We start from the raw sequence: 27637 nt of genomic DNA on the forward strand, positions 1-27637 counted from the left end.
TGAACACAGCAAAGACCTAGGTTCCAGGCCCTGGACAATCTAGACAATTTGATGGCAGCTACTAGATTGAGATCAAGTGCAATACTGAAAGACAACTGTGAACATTTCAAACCTGCAAACTGCGACACTTTAAATGAATGTGCAATAACACTATGTGCAATATGACAACCCTCGGGTACATAAGGTTCAGAGATAGGAAATGTTAGAATAGGTATAGCATAGCATAGAGTACATAGAGTGACCTGGTGCATTATCATGTTGTCCATTAGAAGATGGGCCATGAAGGGATGCACATGGTCAGCAACAATACCCAAATAAGTTTTGGCATTCAAACGATGTTTGATTGGTATTAACAGGCCCAAAGTGTGCCAAGAAAACATTCCCCACACCACCTGAATGAGAAGGTTTTTAATTTTTTGGCATTTAACAGACAACTTATTCCAAAGCGACTTATAATCGATACATTTGACTAAGCAAGTGAATCATCAGTTCACCAGTTGTAGCAGGAAGAGTAATCTAGCTCAGGCAAGGGGCCATTGGCAGTCGTCATGACAGAAGGTGAACAGGTGTTGTTCCTATTAAAGTGTTCAGTGAGTGTATTTCCTATACCCAAAAAAAAACATCAATAAAAAATTCATCAGCAATAGTAAATCATTAGTAAATATTGAACCAACTCAAATTCCACATTGAGACAGCCTCTGTTAATTGCAGTTGATAGAAGAATAGAGAATGTTCATTATACATAATAGGCCAATAAAGCCATATATGTGAATCATTTGACAATCTATCCTCCATATTGACACTATACACCCTACAGGGGTAGGGGTGGTCTAGTGGATAGTGAGTTGGACTTGTGATCGGAAGGTTGTGAGTTCAAATCCCGCCTGAAGCCACACCACTACTAGTGTGCCCTTGGGTAAGGCACTTAGCCCTCAGTTACTCCAGGGGGAATGTCCCTGTAATTCGTAATTGTAAGTCGCTTTGGATAAAAGCGTCTGCTAAATGGCAAAATAAAAAATTAAAAAATTACACCCCCACACCATTCTAATTGGCATTGTTTAATTGGCTTGAAACCTTTGGTGTCAACATGGCCCCCCACAGACGATTTGAACTTAAAACATGATTTACCATACCATACTCTTGGCCATCTTTATGGTTGGGGGTTAATGGTGTAATGTAGTTTGTTTTACATGTATTTTTGTAACCAGTTGAGCATGTCTGATCTGGCCTCCTGGATGCAGCCTGTGTCTGTGGGGTTGATGTCCTCTCTCTTGCGGTGGACAAACCCATGTGTCTGACCAGGAAAGATCTTCACCTGGTAGTCCACTGTGCATTTCTCCTGCAGTCTCTGCTCAAGGACACTCACCTGGGTGACAGAACACAGCGGGGAGAGAGACACGAAGAGGTGTTGTCACCACTTGCACTCAGACCACTCTGTAGTAGACTAAAGAATGGACACTGACAAACCTGGTCCAATGGGATGACCTCGTCCTTCTCTCCGAAGATGAACAACGTCGGGCTCTTCAACTCATACCTGTCCTCTCTCTCTTTAATGATACCTGGAATCATAAAGAACATTTACCTACTCCACATGGTTGGAACAGCTCAGGTAGTCCGTTCTAAGCCTAAGCCTAACCCCCATAGATCTGAGAGGATTTGATGGGTGTAAGTAAGCAATATGATAATAGCGGCAGGAGGTTGATATCTTATTGGGGTAGCCTACTGATGACTATGACCTTACCGTAAACAGAGACGGTTGCCTTGACCTCTGGGTAGTCCAGGGCTAGGTAGTGTGTGGCCACCCCTCCCCAACAGAACCCGACGGCCCCAATCCGCTTGGCCCCACACTGCTGCTTCAGGAACCTCAGCACTGCATCCACCTCCCTGGGGACACCACAGGGACAGAGAGGGTTCTAGTGGAACCAGATATTCAGGGCCAGATCTAACTGATATATTCATACATACATCCTGTATCGAGATCAATTCACGATTTAAGTATTTAAGGTGGCTAGCTACAATCAAGTTTGTTCAAGTTAGGATTCACCATTTCACGCATTGGGCAATATATCATTTAATAACCCGTAGTGTATGTAGTGTATGTTTTGAATTGAATCCCTTGTGGTCAAATAGGACGCATGCTTACTTGTTGATGTTGGTGGGCTTCTTGTCCTCAAGCCACTGCTGAAACGTGGACCAGTCATGTGATGGACTCCAGGGCTCCTTCCCCACATAGAAGTCTGGACAAACAGCACTATGAGAGCATCAACAGATTAATTAGACTAATAACAGACTAACAACAATCAGCATGGGTCAAATTCTTATAGTAGGGCCAGAGGTTTTTTCGGACCATGTGACCTGACCAGAAAAACAGTCTTGGCCCTCATTAGGTCACATGATCAGAATGAACTAGCCCTAGATAGACAGACAGACAGACAGACAGACAGACAGACAGATAGGTACTTTATTGATCCCCGAGGAGAAATTCAGGCGTTACAGCAGCTCAGACCACAAAACAACAACAACAACAAAATAAAGTGACAATAAAGTGACAATTGAGTGGCAATTGAATAATTGCATATAAAATAAAATAGATAAAAATACTAAACAAAGATTAGACCATTATTATACAGATTTTGGATAGACAACCGCAGCTGGGTGTAAAAGCCTTGACAAAGGGTGTCATCATAATCTTAGTTTGCTACACACATGTATCCATTGGAAGCCAACATATCAGCCATGTATCTGGTGTTCGGGAGCAGCCACCCATAGATGTCCTGAATGACAATTATGGCTTTGTCTGTGTCTGAGGGTGGCTTTACCACGTAAGCCTTGATGTGCTCGATTTGGACTTCCTGTCCAAGCCCTCCATACTCCATCATGTCACCGAGGTCGCATGGGCACACCTTTGCTTCATTTGCCATCTGTAAAGATGTTGTTAGTCAAAAGGTATGCCAACTCTTACTGTTTTCTATGTATGTTCGTTGTTTCTCTGGAGTCGTGTGATTGGCTACTTAGAAACAAACGCCCCTCTTTGGATTGGGTGTTACAGTCACAGTCCCAAATTCAAAACCAATTAAATTGAGCCTCTGAAAAACTCTGCTTGTGAGAAAAAAAAATCGTAATACTAGTAATGATATATAAATATAATGAGTAATGATATATAAATATAATGCTTTTGGTGAAATGATGGTAGCATGACCTCTTTTGACACGAATGGCTGTCCAATAGCCTACTTCACAGTGGTTGCCACAGTTTCTCAAGCTGAATTGGTTGTTTAGGTTTTCCAGATCATGCATTACTTATTCGGAGCGCTAATTCAATTAGAAATGAAATACATGTCATTAAATACTGCATAGAAATTCAAAAATCCAAATCATATATGAGTGCAGTGATCCCTATGAGTCTCAAGATGTCGCTGTCTGAGCGTGTTTGCGAGGTCTTTCAGTGTCAGTGAGATACAGAAGATAAGTGTTGAAATTGGTTTAATTTATTTTATTAACAGTGTCAATGGGACAACGATTATTTTTCTACAAATGATTATTTTCTACAAAAACAAAAAAAATCGTAAACTCTAAAACCTAAAAATAAATAACTGACTGGCACTGACAAAACAAACCACGTGACCAATCGCTCCCGGAAAGTGCGCTCCCACTGCCGCAAAACGATGCGTACTGACGCAAACTGTCAATGTTGTGACGGGGGGTAGATCATTTATTTCTCTTCTTTCTTGATCGATACATTCTGCAACTGTATCGATCGATCTTTCTGTGGGGTTCATTTGACCAAACCAAACCAATAGAGTACGATCATTCGTCCCGTTGATCGTTCGTCCCAAGAATCGACCGTGTTGTTCTGATCGGAAGTTTAACGGACACGCAGCGAGTAAGCAGAGCGCTGATCAGAGAGAGAGTGGGACACCATTTTATGATCGTCAAATGTGTCTGTTGACTCCCAGGCTTGTCTGATTGACACAGCTTCAGTAATAACGGCCCTGGCTTGTGTTCGTGTCGTGGATGGGCTTGTAAACAAATAAAACCACTGCTTCGAAGAGGAGGAGGGCGTCATCCCACACCATGGACATGGCCGATGAAGGTATTTATGGCTGCTAGCTTTCACTTCTGCTACTGTCACCACCACCAGGTTAGCTTAGGTAGCTAGTCAGATAGCTAGATCAAACATGTTGAATGTATGTGGCCAGCAAAACGCGTTAGCTCCGATTTGACCCAAAAGAAGCCAGTTCAATTGGCTATCCACATCCACAACCGATCAGTTATTCGAAAAGTACAGCCAGGCTACTGAGGCTAGCCTCTATCCCTCTCTCGTTAAGTTAGCTAGCTATATAGACATGCTAGCTAGCTAAGCTAACATCAGGATGATCATTCAGAGTTAGTTCATAAACGCAGTAGCACTGTATTTTAGTGTAGCTAGATTCACTCCATTCAGGGGTCGACTCGTTGTACTTACTAACTCTGCCTTTTTTTGTATATGTTTAGTGTCTCTTAGACTCTACATGTTGTTGTTGGACTATTATGACAAATTGATGGCAGCTACTAGATTGTAATCAAGTGCAATACTGAAATACAAATATGTACATTTCAAACCTGCAAACTGCGACACTTTAAATGAATGTGCAATAATACCATGTGCAATATGACAACCCTTGTGTACATAAGGTTCAGAGAATAGGAAATGTTAGGATATTTATAGCATAGCATAGAGTACAGCACAGTGTTTTATTTGTATAGTATAGTAGTATAGTATAGTATAGTGGATAGTGTATATAGCCTTTATTTATGTAAACCAGCTCTTTTCCCCTTCTTGTTTTTAGTATTATTATTATTTTTCCAAGCACCAGTTGCAACACCTAAATGTCGTTGTATGGTACCTGTACTGTATTAATGACAATAAAGACCATTCATTCATTCATTCATGTTGTTGTTGGACTAATAATATCATCTTGTCTGTGTGTGTAGCGGATATATGTCGCGTCTGCCGCTCCGAGGGACTCCCGGACAAGCCCCTCTACCATCCGTGTGTCTGCACTGGCAGTATTAAATTCATCCATCAGGAGTGGTGAGTGTGCCTCAAGATTCAAGATTGATATAACAGTGTTTATAAAATGTAGTGCCTCCTGGCTGCTGTCACCTCCCTGCAGCACCCATCTAGCCTCTCTCTCTCTCTCTCTCTCTCTCTCTCTCTCTCTCTCTCTCTCTCTCTCTCTCTCTCTCTCTCTCTCTCTCTCTCTCTCTCTCTCCCCCCCTCTCCCCCTCTCCCCTCCCTCCCTCTCCTCTGAGGCTCTGACCCTAATGTCTCATCTCCCAAACGTTCAGAAATACAGAATCAAAGATTCAAGATTGCTTTATTGTCTGTCACAGAGTGACAGAAATTCTCCTTTGACAGGCTTTGTGCAGTTCATGAATACGTTATCCACATTAGAAAAACACATAGGTCACATACATACAATAAAAACAGACAGATATAACAGTGTTTATAAAATGTAGTGCCTATTTAAAAAGTCTAGTCATTTAAAAATAATAGTAAGAAAAACAGTATTATGATTTAAAATGCTAAAATGTTGTGGTTTAAAAGAAAACTCTGCCGACTGATATGAGATGGCTTGGATAGCTGAGTCACGTTGTCTGTCATAAGATAATTGAGAGATGTAATAATAATAATAATAATAATAGAGTTCTTGTCTTAACTGCTCTCACCTGTACTGTCTTTTGGGCTCAGTGGGTAGCCCTACCTATCGAAGGACGATACGCTTAGATAAGCTGTCATAACAGAGAAATGTTATACGGAACCCTAACCCTAACACATTCAATTGACATTTCTCAAATTTAGTATCATGGCCTAAGCCCATAGCTCTGCACAGTGTGTTTTGTAAACATTTAGGCTGACTTAATCCTAGAGGTTTTTAGAAATGAAACAGTTTGGCTAACGTAATCCTATAGGTGTTAGAAATGAACTCCTGCACGCCTGCATATTGTTATGGGTTGGCAGCCTGTCGCCGGTGGCTAGACGTTAGCGATCAGTGATTAACAGGCGCATTAACAGACCTGATAATCAGGTTTGTGTTTTACAACTGAAACATGATAACCCATTTACAGTCTCACATGTTGGGTTCAGGAGTGCAGGAGCTGTCATTGGATTGGAGCCCTGCCGCGTCAACATCACCTTATAGTCACCAAGCTCCAGTTGGATCAGAAACGTGGATCACACTTAACATTCATTATATTCATTATTACATCATCATATACCACATAGGGTATCTATGTACAACGAGTAGTTTGGAGTGACTGATAGTAACCCCTAAGGTGATGGTTCACTCCAAGGTTGAAGTTGGTTAGATGTCTGGCCTTTTTAAAAGGGGGGGGGTTGATGTACTGAAGCAAATGGCAGGCAGCCAAACAGAGCCAAGCCAGGCGGGGCAATGACCGCATGGTATGTTTTTGGAGGCCTGAAGTAATGTTGCCCCCAGACCCACCTCTTACAGTCCAGTCTCAACATATCAACTGTTGTTGTAGTCAGTCCATTCATTCATAAACTGTGCATCCCCTGATAAGTTCTAGAAGACCGAGTGGTTTGCATGAAAGAGGCTTTTCAATGATCTATTTTTGTCACACACACACACACACACACACACACACTGCCCCATTGACGAATGTGAAATGAGAGCTTGTGTTCCGTGTCTGTTGTTGCACATGTTAGCCCACCACGCCTAACGGGCCCCCTCTTGTTGTTCCACAGCTTGGTCCAGTGGCTGAAGCACAGCAGGAAGGAGTATTGTGAATTATGCAAGCACAGATTTGCTTTCACACCAAGTGAGTACCTGTGGCTGACATGTATTCTATTGCAGTGCCCCGTGGACATGAGGGTCAGGTGTACCTACCTAAACATGTTGCACTGTTGTCTGAGGCGTTATGCGTCAAGGAAGGGCTCATATCAATACCCTCCAGACCAAAACCAGTTTTCCTGGTTGGATGTTGTGGTCAGGAAGAAATGCTTTGCTCTAGACATGAAGTTGCATGTTACTGTTTGTTGTTGTTGTTGTTATTGAGTAACTTGATTGAACAAGAAGAGAACGCACACCGCAGAAAATGTAGGCGAGGTGCTGGTGACGGAGCAGAATACTATTGAATGAAGTAGAAGCCGCACACTCTTAGTACCAAATGCAAAAGTGTCAATTTAAAATCGACACTTTTGCATCTGGAACTAGAGTGTGCGGCTTCTACTTCATTCAATTGAGTAACTTGAAACACGACAGAGCTTGATTGTCATACCTCCATTGCTTGTGTCCCAGTTTATTCCCCAGACATGCCCTCCCGCCTGCCCATCCAGGACATCTGTGCTGGCCTGCTGACCAGCGTGGGCACGGCCATCCGCTACTGGTTTCACTACACACTGGTGGCCTTCGCATGGCTGGGGGTGGTCCCTCTCACTGCATGTGAGTAGGCAACTATTTCTCCACAGCCAGCTACATTAACATTAACATCGCCGGTTGAGAGAGGACGCTGGCGTCGCCTGTTCGCCGCTTCTCCTCCCGGAATCTAGGTGTAATTGCAGTATTCAGAGTAGATTGTCCTACAAAGAAACTTAGATTTAGATTTAGCAATCTAAAAATTAATTAGACCCCTATACTTTATTTTATTTCTTTTTTGTTTCTTTTTATTATTACTACTCAATCTTTTCAGTTTGTAAAGCGTCTTTGAGTGTCTAGAAAAGCGCTATATAAGTCTAATTTATTATTATTATTATTATCATTATTATTAATATTATTATGTGAGTCCAGTGGCACACCAGTGGCATCACCCTGAGTAGTGCGTTACATAATCTACTCACACATTCTTATGTTACATGGTTATGGTTCTTATGGCTTACTCTCATGGTTATGTCATTACAGCAGCATTATAGCGGATAAATTAAAGCCTTACGTAATAGTCTATGTTGCGAGTTCTCAGCTTTCCTAAATCCCATGGTTTGTTTGTGTAATACAGAATATCGACTCAATGGGGACAGAGGGAGAGAAAAAAATGTATCAAATGCTTTACTCCGCCGCTTTTGGATTGTGTAAAACAGAAATAGAACAACTCTGAATGTCACCATAACTCCCATCTAATCTAGTCATAGAGCTCACAACGAAAGATGATCTCAACAGAAACGTCGGTGTTTTCAGAAACACTGCAATCGACCCATGCTTGTTTTGTTTTGATCCTCTGAGTAACATAATACCCACATTCACCCATGTCACTTTTATGGCTTCCTTTCACCCATATTTGTCAGAACACATTCTTCCTTGAAGTCAGGATGTAGCCTAGCAGAACAGTCATTACCTCAGGGAATGACCAAAGGAAGGAGGCACGTTGAAGATAGGGTCAGACAGGAAATGCTGGCTGCTGCCTTATTATTGTTTCCTCCGTTTGTTAAATGAGTCGTGGTTCCGTCTCGTCTCTTCTCTGTAGGTCGCATCTACAAGTGTCTGTTTACCGGCTCTGTGAGCTCTCTCCTGACGCTGCCATTGGACATGCTCTCCACGTGAGTCACAGTTTCGCACTACTACCCTCCCCCACTGTACTGTCCCACCGTGCTCTAGAAGGTGGGAACTTCTACTCTATTTGTATGTTACCCATACCCTACCCCTCCCTCTAACCAGCGTCCATATCACTACCCTCACTCTAACCAGCGTCCATATCACTACCCTCCCTCTAACCAGCATCCATATTACTACCCCTCCCTCTAACCAGCGTCCATATCACTACCCTCCCTCTAACCAGCGTCCATATCACTACCCCTCCCTCTAACCAGCGTCCATATCACTACCCTCCCTCTAACCAGCATCCATATTACTACCCTTACTCTAACCAGCATCCATATCACTACCCCTCCCTCTAACCAGCGTCCATATCACTACCCCTCCCTCTAACCAGCGTCCATATCACTACCCTCCCTCTAACCAGCGTCCATATCACTACCCCTCCCTCTAACCAGCGTCCATATCACTACCCCTCCCTCTAACCAGCGTCCATATCACTACCCTCCCTCTAAACAGCGTCCATATCACTACCCTCCCTCTAACCAGCGTCCATATCACTACCCTCGCTCTAACCAGCGTCCATATCACTACCCTCCCTCTAACCAGCGTCCATATCACTACCCTCCCTCTAAACAGCGTCCATATCACTACCCTCCCTCTAACCAGCGTCCATATCACTACCCTCCCTCTAACCAGCGTCCATACCCTACCCCTCCCTCTAACCAGCATCCATATCACTACCCTCCCTCTAACCAGCGTCCATATCACTACCCTCCCTCTAACCAGCGTCCATATCACTACCCTCCCTCTAAACAGCGTCCATATCACTACCCTCCCTCTAACCAGCGTCCATATCACTACCCTCCCTCTAAACAGCGTCCATATCACTACCCTCCCTCTAACCAGCATCCATATCACTACCCCTCCCTCTAACCAGCGTCCATACCCTACCCCTCCCTCTAACCAGCGTCCATATCACTACCCTCCCTCTAACCAGCGTCCATATCACTACCCCTCACTCTAACCAGCGTCCATATCACTACCCTCCCTCTAACCAGCGTCCATATCACTACCCTCCCTCTAACCAGCGTCCATATCACTACCCTCCCTCTAACCAGCGTCCATATCACTACCCCTCCCTCTAACCAGCGTCCATATCACTACCCCTCCCTCTAACCAGCATCCATATCACTACCCCTCCCTCTAACCAGCGTCCATATCACTACCCTCCCTCTAACCAGCGTCCATATCACTACCCTCCCTCTAACCAGCGTCCATATCACTACCCTCCCTCTAACCAGCGTCCATATCACTACCCTTACTCTAACCAGCGTCCATATCACTACCCTCCCTCTAACCAGCGTCCATATCACTACCCTCCCTCTAACCAGCGTCCATATCACTACCCTCCCTCTAACCAGCGTCCATATCACTACCCTCCCTCTAACCAGCGTCCATATCACTACCCTCCCTCTAACCAGCGTCCATATCACTACCCCTCCCTCTAACCAGCGTCCATATCACTACCCCTCCCTCTAACCAGCATCCATATCACTACCCCTCACCCGAACCAGTGTCCATATCACTACCCTCCCTCTAACCAGCGTCCATATCACTACCCCTCCCTCTAACCAGCGTCCATATCACTACCCTTACCCTAATCTGGGTCTGCATCCCTTTCCCTTAGTTGTCTTTGTCTCTTTAGCTACTAGTATTTATTTTTTCCTTTTTGTTTCTTTTTCTCTTAGAGGTTTCTTGCTAGAACTCAGGTACATATACTATTAACCCTAACCCTAACCCTGTAACTATTAAGTGTCATGTGGTTTTTGTATATTGTTGTGATTTATAGTTATGTGTAACTGTAACTTTCTTGGTCAGGTCTCCCTCAAAAAAAGAGATGATGTATCTCAAGGGACTCCCTGGTTAAACAGAGGTTGAAGGTGGTCTCTGGGATATGACGAGCCTACAGGGGGGGTGCAAAAATGTGGGCACCCCTAGTCAAAATGCCTTTTACAATTAATTAATTAATTAATAATATGAATAAGTGAAAAGAAGCAAACCTAACCTCTAAATGGTACAAAGTTAAACATGACACATTTCATCACTTCAAATTTCATTTAAATAATTTTAAAGCAATTATTATTTTTAACGTTTTACAGTTTCAAAAATAATAAAACAAGGAAACAGGCCTTCTGCAAGTTTTAGAACCCTGTCAGCTATTACTTACTTTGAAAATCCTCCTCGGGCAACTATAAAACAGCTTGCAAACACTTCCTGTAGCCAGCTTCCTGTAGCCAGCTAAGTGTCTTTCACAATATTGCGTGTGCCCCCAGCTGCTACACAACCCCCAGGCATAATGGATCCTCTTTCATGCTTAACAGTTGGCAATGTGGTGTTCTCTACAAATGCTTCACCCTTTTTTCTCCAAACATACCTTCTTTGGTTGTGACCAAAAAGTTCAATTATGGTTTTGTCAGTCCAAAGCACATTATTCCAATAGGCTTCAGGTGTCTCAAGGTTTTCTTTTGCATACTTCAGCCGCTTAATTTTGTGTTGAGGTCGTAGGAAAGGCTTCTTTCTGGCAACTCAGCCATGTAGGTCTTTGTTGTTTAAGGTACGCTGTATTGTTGTCCTGTGAACAACTAGGCCGGTGTCTGCTACTCTTTTTTGCAGCTCTGTTGCAGTGATGTGTGGGTTCTTCTGAGCTCGGCCAACTCTATCTGAAAGTTTTCTTGGTCTTCCAGATCTTGCCTTGACTTCAATTGTTACATTTTCTGATGATGTTTCTGACAGTGAAAATGGGTAATTTGAAATGGTGCGTGAGTTTTTTGGAGCCTTCTCCTTGATGGTGGAAGTAAACTATCTTGATTCTGACATCCTTGGACAACTGTTTAGGAACCCATGGTTTTTAACACCAGACACAACAGCCACCGCAGTCGGATACTTTAGAAGGCATGGAGTTACAGTAGTTCAACCCTGGAATTATATTCACCTGACTCATTGAAGCCCTAACGAGTGAATCACCTTGGTCTGGCCCTCAGTAATCATCTTCTCAAAAGGTAACAAAGAATAATCCAAAAGGGTTCCCAAACTTTTGCCCAGGGCCCTTTTCCTTTTTTATCATTTAAAAACTCTGAAACATGAAAATAAAAAGCAACCCTGCGTTAAAATTTGCAGAAAGGAGTCATGTTTAACTTTGTAGCATTTGGTTTTCAGGTTTGCTTTCAATCACTTGGAGATTAATTGTAACAGACATTTAAACCAGGGGTGCCCAAATCTTTGCGCCCCACTGTCGCAGAATGACCGGTGTGAAGCTGCCAGAGACAAAAAAAATAAAAATAACGGAAATTCTACAGACTTTACACTGTAGAGAGTGGACGCTCTCGTTCACTGCCATACCGTCAATAAAAGTTGCTCTGTTTTTCACAGGCGCGGAAGTCGTATCCTAGAGTCTACCTTGTTAAGTAAAGATGAATACATACAGAGAGGTGTTTCAGGGAAGTCTTCTGTCTTAAGTCTTAACCCATGGACGTCTGTCTGTCTTTGTGTCTGCCCCTCCTCCAGAGATAACCTGCTGGCAGACTGTCTGCAGGGTTGTTTCGTGGTGACCTGCACCCTGTGTGCGTTCATCAGCCTGGTGTGGCTCCGGGAGCAGATCGTCCACGGTGGCGCCCCCCACTGGCTCGAACACCACCAGCAGCAGCAGCCCAACGCAGCGGGCCAACCCAACGAGGTAACGCACACAACACACAACATTCATCCACGGTCGCCCCCACCCCACCCCATATTGCTCTCCTCTCTACCGTCCCTATTCTGATTGGATGCCCCTTCTCCTCTTCCCTTTCGTTCCAGGCCCAGGGTGCAGGTCAGGGAGCAGCTGACGACCCCCCCGGGGTTCCCGCCGCCCCTGCTGACCCCCCGGATCAGAACGTGGCTGACCCAGAGCCCCCCGACGCCCCCCCGGACCAGGGGGAGGACCCGGAGCTCGACAACGAGGAAGAGGAGGGTGCGGCTGCCGATGACGCCGACGCCAACAACGGAGCTCAAGGTAGGAGACCTGGGGGTGTGGCCAAGGGACTGGGGGTGTGGCCAGGAGGCTGGGGGGTGTGGCCAGTGGACTGGGGGGTGTGGCCAGTGGACTCGGGGTGTGGCCAGTGGACTGGAAGGTGTGGCCAGGATTCTGGGGGCTGGCCAGTGGACTGGGGGCGTGGCCAGGAGACTGGGGGTGTGGCCAGGATTCTGGGGGCTGGCCAGGGGACTGCGGGTGTGGCCAGGAGGCTGGGGGGTGTGGCCAGCGGACTGGGGGGTGTGGCCAGTGGACTGGGGGGTGTGGCCAGTGGACTGGGGTTGTGGCCAGGATTCTGGGGGCTGGCCAGGGGACTGCGGGTGTGGCCAGGAGGCTGGGGGGTGTGGCCAGCGGACTGGGGGGTGTGGCCAGTGGACTGGGGGGTGTGGCCAGTGGACTGGGGTTGTGGCCAGGATTCTGGGGGCTGGCCAGGGGACTGCGGGCGTGGCCAGGAGACTGGGGGGTGTGGGCAGCGCTCAGGGATCGACATCAAACGCGGTCCTCTGTGGCTGAGTTAGTAGAGCACGGCACTAACGACGCTTAGGTTGTGTGTTCGATTCCCGCTAGGACCATATATACTGAGAAATGTATGCACTCACAGCCATGTAAGTCGCTTTGGATAAAACTGTCAGTTAAATGGCATATATTATTTTTAAACGGCATGTATTAGACAGGATGATGATGATAATGATGGTAGAACACGGCGTGCCGAAAAGCTGTGGTCGTGGTGGATGGCGATGACTGATGACTATTAGAATACTAGGGGTTTCCCCTCACGGTCTCTCTCTCTATCCGCAGATGACATGAACTGGAACGCCCTGGAGTGGGACCGCGCTGCAGAGGAGCTCACCTGGGAGAGGGTGAGTCTCGCCTCACCGATCACCTGCATCAAGACCCATCCACGGCTTATTGAGTGAATTCCATTCGTGTGTGTGTGTCTGTGTGTGTGTGTGTGTGTGTGTGTGTGTGTGTGTGTGTGTGTGTGTGAGAGACAATCACACAGTCTATTACACCAGTGATCTCCAATACAATCTGTTAGGTCTCATCCACATGACTGACCTGTCCATGGCTTCTATCCTCATGTCATTTCTCTCTCTCTTTCTCTCTCTCTTTCTCTCTCTCTTTCTCTCTCTCTCTCTCTCTCTCTCTCTCTCTCTCTCTCTCTCTCTCTCTCTCTCTCTCTCTCTCTCTCTCTCTCAGATGCTTGGACTCGATGGCTCCTTGGTGTTCCTAGTAAGTCGATATAGAAGTGATCAGATTTGCACCATTATATCCCCGTCACCCCTATGATTCATTGAGATAACGTTTGCCGTGTTTCTTGTTCTCCAGGAGCATGTGTTTTGGGTGGTGTCTCTGAACACTCTCTTCATTCTGGTCTTCGGTAAGTAGACTGTAGATTCATTCTCTCTCTCTCTCTCGCTCTCTGTCTGTTTGTCTCTGTCTCTCTCTCTGTCTCTCTCTGTCTGTCTCTCTCTCTGTCTCTCTCTCTGTTTGTCTCTGTCTCTCTCTCTGTCTCTCTCTGTCTGTCTGTCTCTCTCTCTGTTTGTCTCTGTCTCTCTCTCTGTCTCTCTCTGTCTGTCTGTCTCTCTCTCTCTCTCTCTCTCTCTCTCTCTCTCTCTGTCTGTTTGTCTCTGTCTCTCTCTCTGTCTCTCTCTGTCTGTCTCTCTCTCTCTCTCTCTGTGTCTCTCTCTCTGTTTGTCTCTGTCTGTCTCTCTCTCTCTCTCTCTCTCTCTCTCTCTCTCTCTCTCTCATATACCTTCAGGAGAACATACCTATGAAGCCCTGTCGCCCTGCAGTCTTGTCTAGTCTTGTCTGACGTGTGTCTCTGTTTCTCTTCCAGCGTTCTGTCCCTACCACATCGGCCACTTCTCTGTCGTAGGACTCGGCTTTGAGGAATATGTACGAAATCTTATTTTGAATCATCCTATTTTTGATCGCTTGATCTGTTCTATAAGAGTATCATTGGTGGCATCCTAGGTCGATATCCCCCTTCTCTGCTGAAACAAGCCGGTCTTCTTCCTCTAGGTCCAGGCCTCCCACTTTGAGGGCCTCATCACGACCATCGTGGGCTACATCCTGCTGGCCATGACTCTCATCCTCTGTCACGTATCCTTCCGCCTACCTTACAGATATCAATCCCCCTGTGTGGTCCGAGCAGTGTTGCCATAGAGACAGTCACAGAGTACTACTGCATGGTAGATGAGGACAATGTAAGGATCCGAAGCTACACGGCTGTAGTGTGTCTGCTCCCGTATTGATTTTAAATTACTTTTGATTGTGTTTAAAGCACTTAACGGGCAGGCACCCCCATACTTGGCTGACCTATTGCTCCACCATAATCCATCCAGAGCCCTTAGGTCAGCTGACCAACTGGTGCTGGAGGTCCCTAGGACCAGACTCAAAACAAGAGGGAGATGAGATAGAGCCTTCTCCAAAGCAGCCCCTAGGCTCTGGAATAACCTCCCCCTCCACATCAGATCCGCCTAGCCCTAGAGCATGTGTGTTTTATCTGTTGTTTTCTCTTTTCTCTAGTGTTTTCTGTTAAGCACGTTGGGCGGCTGTTTGTCGTTGTAAAATGTGCTATGTAAATAAACATTACTTACTTACGTTTAGAAGACTGGTGAGTCACAAAGCGACACAAAATTGTTGCCATGTGAAACAGTTGCTATGTGAAGTATTGTTTTTTTTTCCTTAGCGGTTGTTTCTCAGGGACTGGCGGCTCTGGTCAGGTTCCAACGCTCCCGTCGCCTGCTAGGAGTCTGCTATATTGTTGTCAAGGTAACGTCGTCAGCAAAACACTTTAATAGCGGCTTTTCATATTCCTGAAGAAAAACAAAAGACGGGTCCTGACCATAAAGGGGGACGTACGTTTCTCAGACACGGGACCCGTTCCAAACATCGAATCGTTAAACACATGAAACGATTCTTTCCTTGGGTTCTTTCCTTGTTTGTTTTATTGACGTTTAATGGGGTGTGAATATGTTCATGTTCCAGGTGTCTCTGCTGGTTGTCGTGGAGATTGGTGTTTTCCCGCTCATCTGTGGCTGGTGGCTGGACATCTGCTCTCTGGTAAGTAGGTATTTATTATCCTTCCCTTAACGAGAGGGAGGGACATGCGTGTGCCCATATCCTCAAAGACTAAACGGTTCACCAACAGCTTTTTCCCCATAGTCATCAGGACTCTGAACACCTCCCTCTAGCCCCCTCCTCACTGTCATAACCGACATGCATACGATTGTCTTTTGTTGTCTATTTATTGTATTGTTTGTCTGATGTTGTCTATTGTGCAGAGATCAATATGCTGTACCGAGAACGAATTCCACCGGCCTTTGGTCGTGTGGCTAATAATCTATCTATCTATCTATCTATCTATCTATCTATCTATCTATCTATCTATCTATCTATCTACCTATCTATCTATCTACCTATCTATCTATGTGAGCTCAGAGCCTTTACTCTTCTGAAGACCGACGTGTTCTTGTTCTTGCTCCAATGGTTTTTGCGTTGGAAGCAGTTAACCCTTTGTGTGCGAGAGTCTATTTAACGCAAGCATCCCTCCCTTCTCCTCTGCAGGAGATGTTTGACGCCTCGCTGAAGGACAGAGAGCTCAGTTTTAAATCGGCGCCCGGCACTACCATGTTCCTGCACTGGCTTGTGGGAATGGTCTATGTCTTCTACTTTGCCTCCTTCATCCTCCTGCTGAGAGAGGTAAGGGAGCAGGTCACCCCAGGGGTCAGATACACCCAGGGGGTCGAATACACAACTGTGCATTTCAATCATTTACATTTTTTTACATTTACATTTTTGGCATTTAGCAGACGCCTTATTCCAAAGCGACTTACAATCATGCAAGTGGAAACAAGTAAAAAAGCATTCCACTCACAACGCTCCCTCGTTCATCCCTCCAGGGTTCCCACGGGTCCTTGAAATCCGTTTTTGAAAATAGACATGGGTCATTGAAAGTGCTTGAATTCCCCTCTCTCTCTCTCTCTCTCTCTCTCTCTCTCAAAAAAAATAATATATTCAAAAATGTTTTACTTAGCTTGTCAACTAGTAAATAGGTCTCTGTATTGCGTAACTTTACACATATTTCACAATATATGGTTTTGCTGTGCTGTGGTAGAGAAGGCAAGAGAGCGTCTAGTGTTTACACATTCAAAAGCCTCTCTTTTTAATTGTTGTCTGTGAGCGAGTTCCTAATATATAAATTCTCATCTAGATCTGTCTCAAACTGTCTTGAATTTGAGGGAATTGAGTCTTGAAAGTCCTTTAAAGGTGCTTGAATTTGATGTTTCAGAAGCTGTGGGAACCTAAAGTAAAAAAGCATTCCACTCACATAACGCTGCCTCATCTAGATCTGTCTCAAACTGTCTTGAATTTGAGGGAATTGAGTCTTGAAAGTCCTTTAAAGGTGCTTGAATTTGATGTTTCAGAAGCTGTGGGAACCTAAAGTAAAAAAGCATTCCACTCACATAACGCTGCCTCATCTAGATCTGTCTCAAACTGTCTTGAATTTGAGGGAATTGAGTCTTGAAAGTCCTTGAAAGGTGCTTGAATTTGATGTTTCAGAAGGTGTGGGAACCTAAAGTAAAAAAGCATTCCACTCACATAACGCTGCCTCATTCGTCCCTCACTGACCTCCCTCCCAGTCGTATCTTAGTTGTCGTATTCATGTATTTTATAAAAATGTAAAAAAAAAAAAAAAAAAACGTTTGACACGTTAGCTATACCAGCTAATGCTGCCTCCTGTGCTCCCATAGTGGCTCACAGAGCTGTGATTGGTCTCCTCTGTTCAGAGCTGTGATTGGTCTCCTCTGTTCAGAGCTGTGATTGGTCTCCTCTGGTTCCCTCACAGAGCTGTGATTGGTCTCCTCTGGTTCCCTCACAGAGCTGTGATTGGTCTCCTCTGTTCAGAGCTGTGATTGGTCTTCTCTGTTCAGAGCTGTGATTGGTCTCCTCTGTTCAGAGCTGTGATTGGTCTCCTCTGTTCAGAGCTGTGATTGGTCTCCTCTGTTCAGAGCTGTGATTGGTCTCCTCTGTTCAGAGCTGTGATTGGTCTCCTCTGGTTCCCTCACAGAGCTGTGATTGGTCTCCTCTGTTCCCTCACAGAGCTGTGATTGGTCTCCTGCTCTGTTCCCTCACAGAGCTGTGATTGGTCTCCTCTGTTCCCTCACAGAGCTGTGATTGGTCTCCTCTGTTCCCTCACAGAGCTGTGATTGGTCTCCTCTGTTCCCTCACAGAGCTGTGATTGGTCTCCTCTGTTCAGAGCTGTGATTGGTCTCCTCTGTTCCCTCACAGAGCTGTGATTGGTCTCCTCTGTTCCCTCACAGAGCTGTGATTGGTCTCCTCTGTTCCCTCAGGTGCTGAGGCCTGGAGTCCTGTGGTTTCTGAGAAACCTCAACGATCCTGATTTTAATCCGGTCCAGGAGATGATCCACCTGCCCATCTACCGGCACCTCCGCAGGTTCATCCTGTCAGTGGTACGTCTTCACAGAGCTCTGAGACACAGTCCACTGGCTTCTGTCTTCTTCCCTGTTCCATCTCAATACCAGAAAAGAGGAGTGATGGAGGAAAATATTGGTGATGAGATGTTGATGATATTGATGATGGTGATGAGGTTGATAATGGTAACGAGGTGATGAGTTGTTACATACGACTCCAGAGGATCACAACGGAAATAAATCCTAGGATTTTATTGTGTGCTCATTCCTCAACAGCCCATGTAAGTGTATGACACATGGCATTGATAATACCTTTTTATGTACATTTCACGATTGTCAAATAAAATCTAACTAACTACTCAGAGATGGTTTACGCCTCAGCATCTTCTGTATGAGAAGAGATCCTCTCAGCGTAGACAAACTTGACAAAGAGTACCGTTTCACGAGTATGTGACTGACGACGGCTGACCTCCCTCTCGTCCTGCCCTCAGGTGGTGTTTGGGTCCATCGTGCTCCTCATGCTGTGGCTTCCCATTAGGATGATCAAACTCCTCCTCCCCACCTTCCTCCCCTACAACGTCATGCTCTACAGGTAAAAGGCGTGTCTCAACTTCCTGGAACTGTTTTAATGCCAACCTCCACAATGGTACCAAACCAGCTTGGGGACCACTACTGTGCTATAACAGGGTATCCGCGGTGTCTTGAAAAGTATTAAAAGTTGATAAATCAATTTTGGGAAAATCAAGACCCTTAATAAGTATTAAAAAGTCTTATCACGATTTCATGAGGTCTTGAATTTTGTAGGTATTCTTCTGAATTAGACTGTCCAAAGAGTTTGAGTCCTAAAAACTTTTAGTAAAAGTTTGTGAATGTATTACTTTTATTAAAAAACAAAGATGAACCAGAAATTCTGTTGTATAATAGTGGTCTAGTCTGTTGCAAACTCAAACTTTTAAGTTAAAGGTGTCACTGATGTAAACGGTTACAGCTCCAAGTGGCGGTGAGGTCTGGAAAAATATTGACACGGTCTTTAAAAAGTCTTAAGGGCTCTGCACACAGCGTGCGATTCTGTTGCGCGTCAACATTCCATTTTGAAGTTTGAATGGAAGTCTATGAGAACATCGTAAAACATCGCATCCCAATGCACACAGCGTGCGATGCAATTTCTGTTGTATGTTCTCATAGACTTCCATTCAAACTTCAAAATGGAACGTTCACGCGCAACAGAAATCGCACGCTGTGTGCAGAGCCCTTTAGAAAGGTATTGAAATTAACCTCAAGATTCCTGTATATACCCTGTATAAGCCTTCCTCTCTCTCTCCCCCCTCCCCCCCTCCAGTGATGCCCCTGTCAGTGAGCTGTCTCTAGAGCTGCTGCTGCTGCAGGTGGTCCTGCCGGCTCTCCTGGAGCAAGGACACACCCGCCAGTGGCTCAAAGGCCTGGTCCGAGCCTGGACTGTCAGCGCAGGATACCTCCTGTGAGTCAGGGTTAACTCTAGCCTGCATTTTGTTTCGCCTCATAGCATCATTTCAGTCCTATTTTGGCCAAATTTAGATATCTGCCAAAACGCTGCTGATTCACTGTGCATTATTGCCTCTATGCCAGTGTTTCTCAACCCTCTCCTCTGGGCGCCCCAGCCGCATCACATATTTGATCTGTTCCGCCACCAGCTCACCTGATTCAACTAGTCAAGTACAAAGCAATTATGGTTTGTACTTGATCAGTTGAATCAGGTGAGCTGGTGGTGGAACAGATCAAATATGTGGAGCGGCTGGGGCGCCCCGAGGAGAGGGTTGAGAAACACTGGCCTATGCCATCAGCCTATCAGAATCAGAATGATTCCAAAATCACTGTCGGCCCAAGTCATCTCTTTGACATCGGCATTTTTGACATGTACATACAAAGATGGCTCAGCTGACCACAAGTGAAGCTTTGACTTGAAGCAATTATGCTACGAGGCTAACGATTTGCACTCGTGCACTTCTGCACTTAGGACCACACCAGAGTGTTTAGACAAGGCCAGGATAATACCGGTCATTGATTGTCTTCCCAAGATTTTTCCCGTATAGGTGCATCATCCCTATTTTTAACTCTCTCTCTCTCTCTCTCTCTCTCTCTACCCCCCCATCTTCGTCCTGGACAGAGACCTCCACTCCTACCTGCTAGGGGAACAGGAGGAGAACGAAGCCAACCAGCCCGTCAACAACAACAACAACAACCCCCCTCCGGGCCACCACAACAACAACAACCCCAACCCCGCTCCCGCCGTGGGGGAGGGGCTCCACGCGGCCCACCAGGCCATCCTACAGCAGGGGGGTCCCGTAGGCTTCCAGCCTTACCACCGCCCCCTCCGGTTCCCCTTCAGGGTGAGCCGCCACAACACCCTACACCTCTGGAACGCCCGCCCCGACCACATCAGACAGGCCGACACCCTGCCAACATTTAAACAGGCCCTCAAAACCCACCTCTTCAAGCTCGCCTTCACCAGTTAACCCTCTCCCCCCTCCCCTTCCCATGTGTCCCCAGCACTACCTTAAATTATACTTTTTTTTTCTTTTCTTTTTTATTGCTACTCGATCTTTTCAGTTTGTAGTGTCTGAGTGTCTAGAAAAGCGCTATATAAGTCCCCCACGACAGCCTATTCCCTCTATGAACCCTACCAGCCCCCCCTCCCCCCCTAGTTCCTTACTACCTCTGTTCCCTCTATGAACCCTACCAGCCCCCCCTCCCCCCCTAGTTCCTTACTACCTCTGTTCCCTCTATGAACCCTACCAGCCCCCCCTCCCCCCCTAGTTCCTTACTACCTCTGTTCCCTCTATGAACCCTTTTGAAGTGGCCGTCTTTCCTCCTGTCCACAGATCGTGCTGCTGATCGCGTTCATGTGTGTCACGCTGCTGGTGGCCAGCCTGCTGTGCCTGACGATGCCAGGTGAGACCCCACGGACACACACACACACACACACACACACACACACACACACACAGTCAGGGCTTTGAACAGAATCGAAAGTTAACCTGAAATAAACGTCACAGATCTCCAGGTCCTTGATGGTATTCCTGGTGTACTGGACTCCAGCAATAACCTTTATTGTCTAGATAAAAAAAAACTTTGATGATAGCTATGACTTCCTTAATGCAAAGTAAGGCTTTGCTAAGGTGTGTGTGTGTGTGTGTGTGTGTGCTGCAGTGTTTGCAGGGCGTTGGCTGATGTCCTTCTGGACGGGCAGCTCGAAGATCCACGAGCTGTACACGGCGGCGTGCGGCCTGTACGTGTGCTGGCTGTCCATCCGCGGCATCACAGTCCTGCTGGCCTGGATGCCCCAGGGACGCACCGTCATCATGCTCAAAGTCCAGGAATGGACCTTCATGGTGAGGCCTGCTGCTCCGCTGAGGATACAAGGGAGGGTAGTGGCCCAGTCCCACCTGGGAACACCACTAGTGTGCCCTTGAGTAAGACCTGGGAACACCACTAGTGTGCCCTGGAGTAAGACCTGGGAACACCACTAGTGTGCCCTTGAGTAAGGCACTCAGCCCTGAGTTACTCCAGGGAGACTGTCCCTGTCATCTGTCGTTGTAAGTCGCTTTGGATAAAAGAAAAAAAATGAAAATGTCAATGTGTGGAATGAGCCACGAAGATGTTCATATTGTTAACATCCGATCAACTCGGAAGTGTGCCTGTGCCTGTGCCTGTGCGAGAATGCCTATGGTTGTGACTCAGTGCTTCACCTACTGTGTTAGCCAATATGAAATATGTTTCCCTTCCATTCGTGTGTGTGTGTGTGTGTGTGTGTGTGTGTGTGTGTGTGTGTGTGTGTGTGTGTGTGTGTGTGTGTGTGTGTGTAGATCCTGAAGACGGTGGTGGTGGCGTTGCTGGTAGCTGGGGTCATCCCCTTACTGCTGGGTCTGCTGTTTGAGCTGGTCATTGTGGCCCCCCTGCGTGTGCCACTGGACCAGACACCACTCTTCTACCCGTGGCAGGTGTGTGTGTGTGTGTGTGTGTTCCCATCTCTGTGTGTGTGTGTGTGTGTTCCTATCTCTGTGTGTGTGTGTGTGTGTGTGTGTGTGTGTGTGTGTGTGTGTGTGTGTGTGTGTGTTCCCATCTGTGTGTGTGTGTGTGTGTGTGTGTGTTCTCCCCCATCTGTGTGTGTGTGTGTGTAATGGCTTCACTATTTCTCTCTCTCTCTCTCTCTCTCCTGTAGGACTGGGCTCTGGGAGTGCTCCATGCCAAAATAATTGCTGCCATTACCCTCATGGGACCCCAGTGGTGGTTGAAGACGGTCATCGAGCAGGTGGGTTGGAGTGACCTGAGCCGTTGTAATGGAAGACAAAAGACCATTTTGGCTCCCACAGCGTTTGAACCTTTTGCTTTTAACTTGTTTCAAGTGACCACCATTTAAAACCTGTTGTCTCAGGTTTACGCGAACGGCATCCGCAACATCGACCTCCACTTCATCATCCGCAAGCTGGCGGCCCCCGTCATTTCAGTCCTGCTGCTTTCACTGTGTGTGCCCTACGTCATCGCTACTGGGGTGGTACCTGCCGTAGGTGAGTGTCACTCCTGTGTGAGTGTCTTAGATCAGTGTTTCTCAACCATCTCCTCGGGGCGCTCCAGCCGCTCCACATATTTGATCTGTTCCACCACCAGCACACCTGATTCAACTAATCAAGTACAAACCATAATTGCTTTGCACTTGATTAGTTGAATCAGGTGAGCTGGTGGTGGAACAGATCAAATATGTGATGCGGCTGGGGCGCCCCGAGGAGATGGTTGAGAAACACTGTCCTAGATCATAGTGTGTGTGTAACTGTGTGTCTATCCCTCTTTCAGGTGTGACCCCTGAGATGCAGATCCTAATGCAGAGGAGGATCTACCCAGTCCTCCTGATGGTGGTCTCTCTCATAGGTGTCCTCTCCTTCCAGATCCGCCAATTCAAACGCCTTTACGAACACATTAAGAACGACAAGTAAGACTCTCTATAAACCTATCCGGTTCATTTATATTCTCAGACTATTGTTTCTTTGTTTGTTTCTTTGTTTGTATTATATGGCCTGTACGTATAAATGACGCAGAGCTAACTTGTTTTGCTCCTCTCATCTCTTCTGTTCTGCAGGTACTTGGTTGGTCAGCGACTTGTCAACTATGAACGCAAGGCAAGAGCAAGTGTAGTCCCGCCCCCTAATCCTATCCCAGAGTAGACTCAAGTTTGTGTGAGAGGTCAACACATCAGCAACCACACCCCTCTTGTCTTGTTCATGCCTTGCTTTGTAAAGTGCTGCCTGAGATTTGTACATCTGTAAATACTTTGGATGCAGACTTGGTTGTCTAAAATTGGACAGACTTGGATTAATGCAATGACCATTGTACATCTTAAAAGTGTATGTATATTAATTTATTAAATCAAACTGACAATTTAGCTCTTTTGAGTCCTGTTTTTATCATGATGACAAGATGTCAAGTCAAGGATGAATAAAAGTTTAACATGAGACCTGACGTACTTGTAAATTGTTACATGGCCGATAGGCTAACGCATGATTTGGGGGGGTGGTATGACATCTTCATCCTTTGGAATAAGTGGAGATCCCAGAACTATTCCAAAGTAGTCCTTTAGAACGTGTGGAATCTCCTCGTCCCTCAGCTCCCTGGTGGTTTTTGTCACGTTCTCCCCCGCTTCAGAAGGGAACGTGGTGGTGACCAGTTTGTGGCCTATGTAGGTGAGCCTCCCGCTTGGCCTCAATATGGAACAGAGGGACTTGCAGAAGAAGATGGAACATGGGGAGCTCTGATGGTAGTCACACATTTCAGTGAAGTCCTCTCTCCTTCTAGGGTCAAGTGTGAACTTATATATCTCAGTCCAGCTTCCACCACCTTCCCCTGCTCTATCTTCCTCATCTTGCCACTCCAGATAATGCAGGTTCTTCTCTTTTCGAACGCGGTACACTTGGTGGCCCTGCGTTTGAGGCCCGTCCGTCTCTAATGAAACGGGTAGCTCGAAACCCGCCCCGCCGAAACCCACGTCACACAACCACCGCTGCCCCTCCAGAGTCACCATGGTGATGAGATGGTCAAACGGAGGCCCGTAGCGGCGGGTGATGGAGTTCCTCACCTGGCCTGAAAGGAGAGTGACCTCGAACCCCATATTCAACAAAAGCCAGGAGAACAGCCCGTTGTTTTCGTAGCAGAATCCCCCGCGGCGCTGGTTGACGATTTTGTCGTATAGGAGTGGAAGCTCCAAGCGCACGCGCCCGCCACTGTGCACGGTGAGGTTCTCGAACGGCACGGTCGTTAGGTGACAGCGGTGCACGCGCCGTAGCACGTCCAGCTTCGCGGTTGGCACTGGCACGTCAGGTTGCACATAGCCAATGCGGTGCAAATATTTCTGGGGGTCCATGTCTACACAGGGCATAAAAAGAAAGCATGTTTCTTACAGTGTGTAGTAGTCCTATAGTATAGATAGCGTATGTTATTTGGTGCTTTGATTGAGAATGTTTATTTTGGTCCCTTATACAATACAATTCACAATACATACAGTATATTAAAAAATGTACACAGTCACAATGCGTACCAGGACCAAAAAGGAGTAGGCTGGAGCCATGGCTTATTGCGCCTACCCTTGTTACATGCATGTTGACTTTCCCCATGAGTGCATAATCAAAAACAACAACAACACAATTTCACTTGCGCATCTTAACAGAAAACTCAAAAGTACCAAACAAAAAACTATATTAATGCGCCTAGTCGCCTACCCTTTCTACATGAGTGGTTTTCCCCTTATAAGTGCATAATCAAGACATAGAAACATTTATAAACAACATTTTACTTACGCATGTTAACAAAAAGTTCAAAAATATCAAACAAAAACTATGTCTATACCTCTGTTCTATACTTGTCAATCATCCTACTTTTTAGTCATTTTTAAAATCCTTTTAGTGTACTACACATTTTCATTTCCTCTTCAAAGGTATTCCATAATTAACTCCCTTAACTGTTATACATCTTTGCTTTGCATTTGTTCTAATCTTTGTTTTCATAAACATACATATTCCTCTGAGTTTGTAATTACTCTGTCTAACTTGAAACAGTCTGAGTCTGGAAGCATCTTATTTTTTACTTTATACATTACTTGTGCCATTTTGAAGTCCACCAATTCTTTAAATTTGAGATCATAGGTGTTTATGAATAATGTGTTAGTTGGTTCTTGATAGGCAGCTCTGTTTATAATTCGTATAGCTCTTTTCTGTAGTAAATAAATTGGATTTGTGATTGTTTTGTATGTGTTTCCCCACACTTCCACACAGTAAGTTATGTATGGTACTAGACAACGGTACAATATGTGTAATGAATTTGGATTGAGTGTCTTTTGTTTCATGCAGTATTGCAATAGACGTTGATATTTTTGTCTTTAAATAGTTTATTTGTGTTTTCCAACATAGTTTGTGGCCTTTCAGGTTATGTCAATATAGGACTCGTTTTACTGTGGATATAGATACTTTCCGCTTGTTAAGTCTGACGTCAAAAGTGACGTTTAGCCATTTCCGAGGCCAAATCAGAAATTCTCCGCACCGGAGTACCTGTGAACTACAGCGGTAGAATGACAGTTTAATCGTTTTTTAGACTCGGATCTATTCATACAACAAGGGACACAGCACTTTACCGTTTTCTCCATATTGTCAGGGTATTTGAGCCTAGGAAAAGCGCTATATAAATATAATTAATTATTATTATTATTTCGGCATCTCGAAGACAGCGCCTCAGCCAACGTTGGCCCCGGAAATACGTCACGACTTAACAACTCCCAAAAATGTGTTTTCATAAACTCTTTCAATTTCAACATTATCTATCATGATTTGTACTTGACTATTAATTTTTCGATTTCCAAATATCATAAGTTTAGTTTTTTCTAAGTTCAATGACTGACAACTACATACGTTCAGGCTATAATAAAAGACTCACTGAAGACTTACTTTCGTTTCTACCAAACCACACAAGCTGTTTTTCTTTCCATTTTCTAGAGCCGATAGGGAATTGTTTCCCCTTTTATGCATATAGACACGAAGCTACACAATGCAGAATACATTTTGCTTAAAACTTTGCGTTTAATTGATCTTACCTCGCGTCCGGCCTCGGGCTAAACAGTGTAACCAAAGGCGTTGTTAAGATCTTGCGGTTGCGGGGGATTCAGATCCGACACGATTATTATTAAACACTCCACATTTCTCTGTCCTGAGTCCCTGTGCAGAGAGACGGAAATATGCACAGGTGTGTTTTGGCGCCCTCTGTCGACAGACGGAATCCAAATTCATTACACATTATTGTACCGTTCTCTAATAGTTCCATACATAACTTACTGTGTGGAAGTGTGGGGAAACACATACAAAACAATCACAAATCCAATTTATTTACTACAGAAAAGAGCTATACGAATTATAAACAGAGCTGCCTATCAAGAACCAACTAACAAATTATTCATAAACAACTATGATCTCAAATTTAAAGAATTGGTGGACTTCAAAATGGCACAAGTAATGTATAAACATAAAGTAAAAAATAAGATGCTTCCAGACTGTATCCAGAGACTGTTTCAAGTTAGACAGAGTAATTACGAACTCAGAGGAATATGTATGTTTATGAAAACAAAGATTACAGACAGAAATATGCCCATGTGTTTTGGCGGCCTCTGTCTCTCGACCGAAGTAACTGCACCCCCAAACCCGCCCAAGCGTCCCAGTGACGTCAGAGGAGAACCCCCTCCCCTCGGGTTGGGGACACACAGTAAAGATGGCGCCGACCCACGTCCTGAGATGCTGTCAGCGGGGCTTGTCCTGGATCCCTGTCATCTTCATCGCCCTGGTCGTGTGCTGGTCCTACTATGCCTATGTCGTGGAGCTGTGCCTTTGTAAGTAGCCTCGAAAAAATAGCTTAGCTAATGTTTTGGGTCGCTTGTTCTAAGCTCAACGTAACTGATGGGCAGGAAGTGAACATGAATGTGAAACCAAACGGTTCTCAGCTCAGCAGCTTAAACAATGGTCTGATAGCTTAACGGACTTACACATGTTCAACATTTACTTTGTTTGCCAAAGCCAATAAAGACATGTTCGTGTACAATAAGAGTTATAGCTACAATGGTTGACAAGGTCTAACACACTGACACCTAGGCTGTCACAGTGTCACAGTGTCACATCCTCTCTCTGTGAGAGTCCCAGGAGCTGCCAGGGCTCTGGTGGGGGACTTTAAACAAAACGTGACGTTAGAATTATAAGGTTCTATCTCCATTTTTGTCAAAATTGAGTTTTCTACATAATCTGATCCATTAGGTGTTTATTAAAGCCTGTGTGGTGTTATTTTGTAAATGTTGGACATTTTTTAGTTAGTAATTCATAAAATACAAAGGTTCCATCTCACAAAACATAATGGAATGTCAAAACTTTGACGCTCAATATCTCTGAACTACCCTAAACGGAGATAGAACCTTATCATTCTAAGCTCACGAAAAGCTACCTGTCTGTCTGTCTGCCCAGGGTAGATCGATGGATAGTATTATCAGCCAGTTGATCTAGCTGTTGTAACGTTGTTACCAGTCTAGCTGTCACCCCTGCCTAC

At 45.4% G+C, this 27637-nt stretch overlaps 4 protein-coding genes across 5 annotated transcripts in view; 2 read left to right on the forward strand and 2 right to left on the reverse strand.

The window, feature by feature from the left end:
- Positions 1-652: 652 nt before the first annotated feature.
- On the reverse strand, positions 653-2921 carry cmbl (carboxymethylenebutenolidase homolog (Pseudomonas); the record flags this gene model as incomplete). Its single annotated transcript, XM_080543410.1, has 5 exons — positions 653-1366; positions 1468-1559; positions 1742-1884; positions 2144-2251; positions 2707-2921. 5 exons carry the CDS (start codon positions 2919-2921, stop codon positions 1187-1189), a joined length of 738 nt encoding a protein of 245 aa, XP_080399536.1. The 3' UTR covers positions 653-1186.
- A 782-nt stretch (positions 2922-3703) lies between these two features.
- On the forward strand, positions 3704-23501 carry marchf6 (membrane-associated ring finger (C3HC4) 6). 2 transcript variants are annotated; one of them, XM_080543248.1, is made up of 27 exons: positions 3704-4092; positions 4974-5073; positions 6751-6824; positions 7304-7447; positions 8463-8535; positions 10282-10302; positions 12098-12266; positions 12386-12581; positions 13398-13459; positions 13800-13832; positions 13929-13980; positions 14440-14498; positions 14625-14705; positions 15309-15377; positions 15594-15668; positions 16173-16307; positions 17960-18079; positions 18532-18632; positions 19380-19517; positions 20184-20406; positions 20899-20968; positions 21227-21408; positions 21883-22017; positions 22239-22328; positions 22452-22584; positions 22868-23003; positions 23151-23501. In XM_080543248.1, exons 1-27 carry the CDS (start codon positions 4074-4076, stop codon positions 23233-23235), a joined length of 2775 nt encoding a protein of 924 aa, XP_080399374.1. In that variant the 5' UTR covers positions 3704-4073; the 3' UTR covers positions 23236-23501. The 2 variants fall into 2 exon arrangements, with proteins under 2 accessions (XP_080399374.1, XP_080399375.1); XM_080543249.1 differs by lacking the exon at positions 10282-10302 and having other exon boundaries at positions 23151-23500.
- A 17-nt stretch (positions 23502-23518) lies between these two features.
- Positions 23519-26251, reverse strand: LOC308168649 (arylamine N-acetyltransferase 2-like). The gene is made up of 2 exons (XM_080543252.1): positions 26148-26251; positions 23519-24430 (listed from the first exon to the last, which is right to left on the reverse strand). The coding sequence occupies exon 2, from the start codon at positions 24426-24428 to the stop codon at positions 23562-23564; it is 867 nt and encodes a 288-aa protein (XP_080399378.1). The 5' UTR covers positions 24429-24430; positions 26148-26251; the 3' UTR covers positions 23519-23561.
- Positions 26252-26815: 564 nt separating this feature from the next.
- zdhhc20b (zDHHC palmitoyltransferase 20b) overlaps positions 26816-27637 on the forward strand; it is a gene marked incomplete at its 5' end in the record, with an annotated part of 8791 nt that continues 7969 nt past the window's right edge. The window contains one exon of the mRNA XM_080542774.1: positions 26816-26933. Coding sequence (XP_080398900.1) covers positions 26816-26933 — 118 coding nt within the window. The remainder of the gene's footprint in view (positions 26934-27637) is intronic.

This window comes from Nansenia antarctica, assembly GCF_963989245.1.
Source record: "Nansenia antarctica genome assembly, chromosome: 12".
NCBI lineage: Eukaryota > Metazoa > Chordata > Actinopteri > Argentiniformes > Microstomatidae > Nansenia > Nansenia antarctica.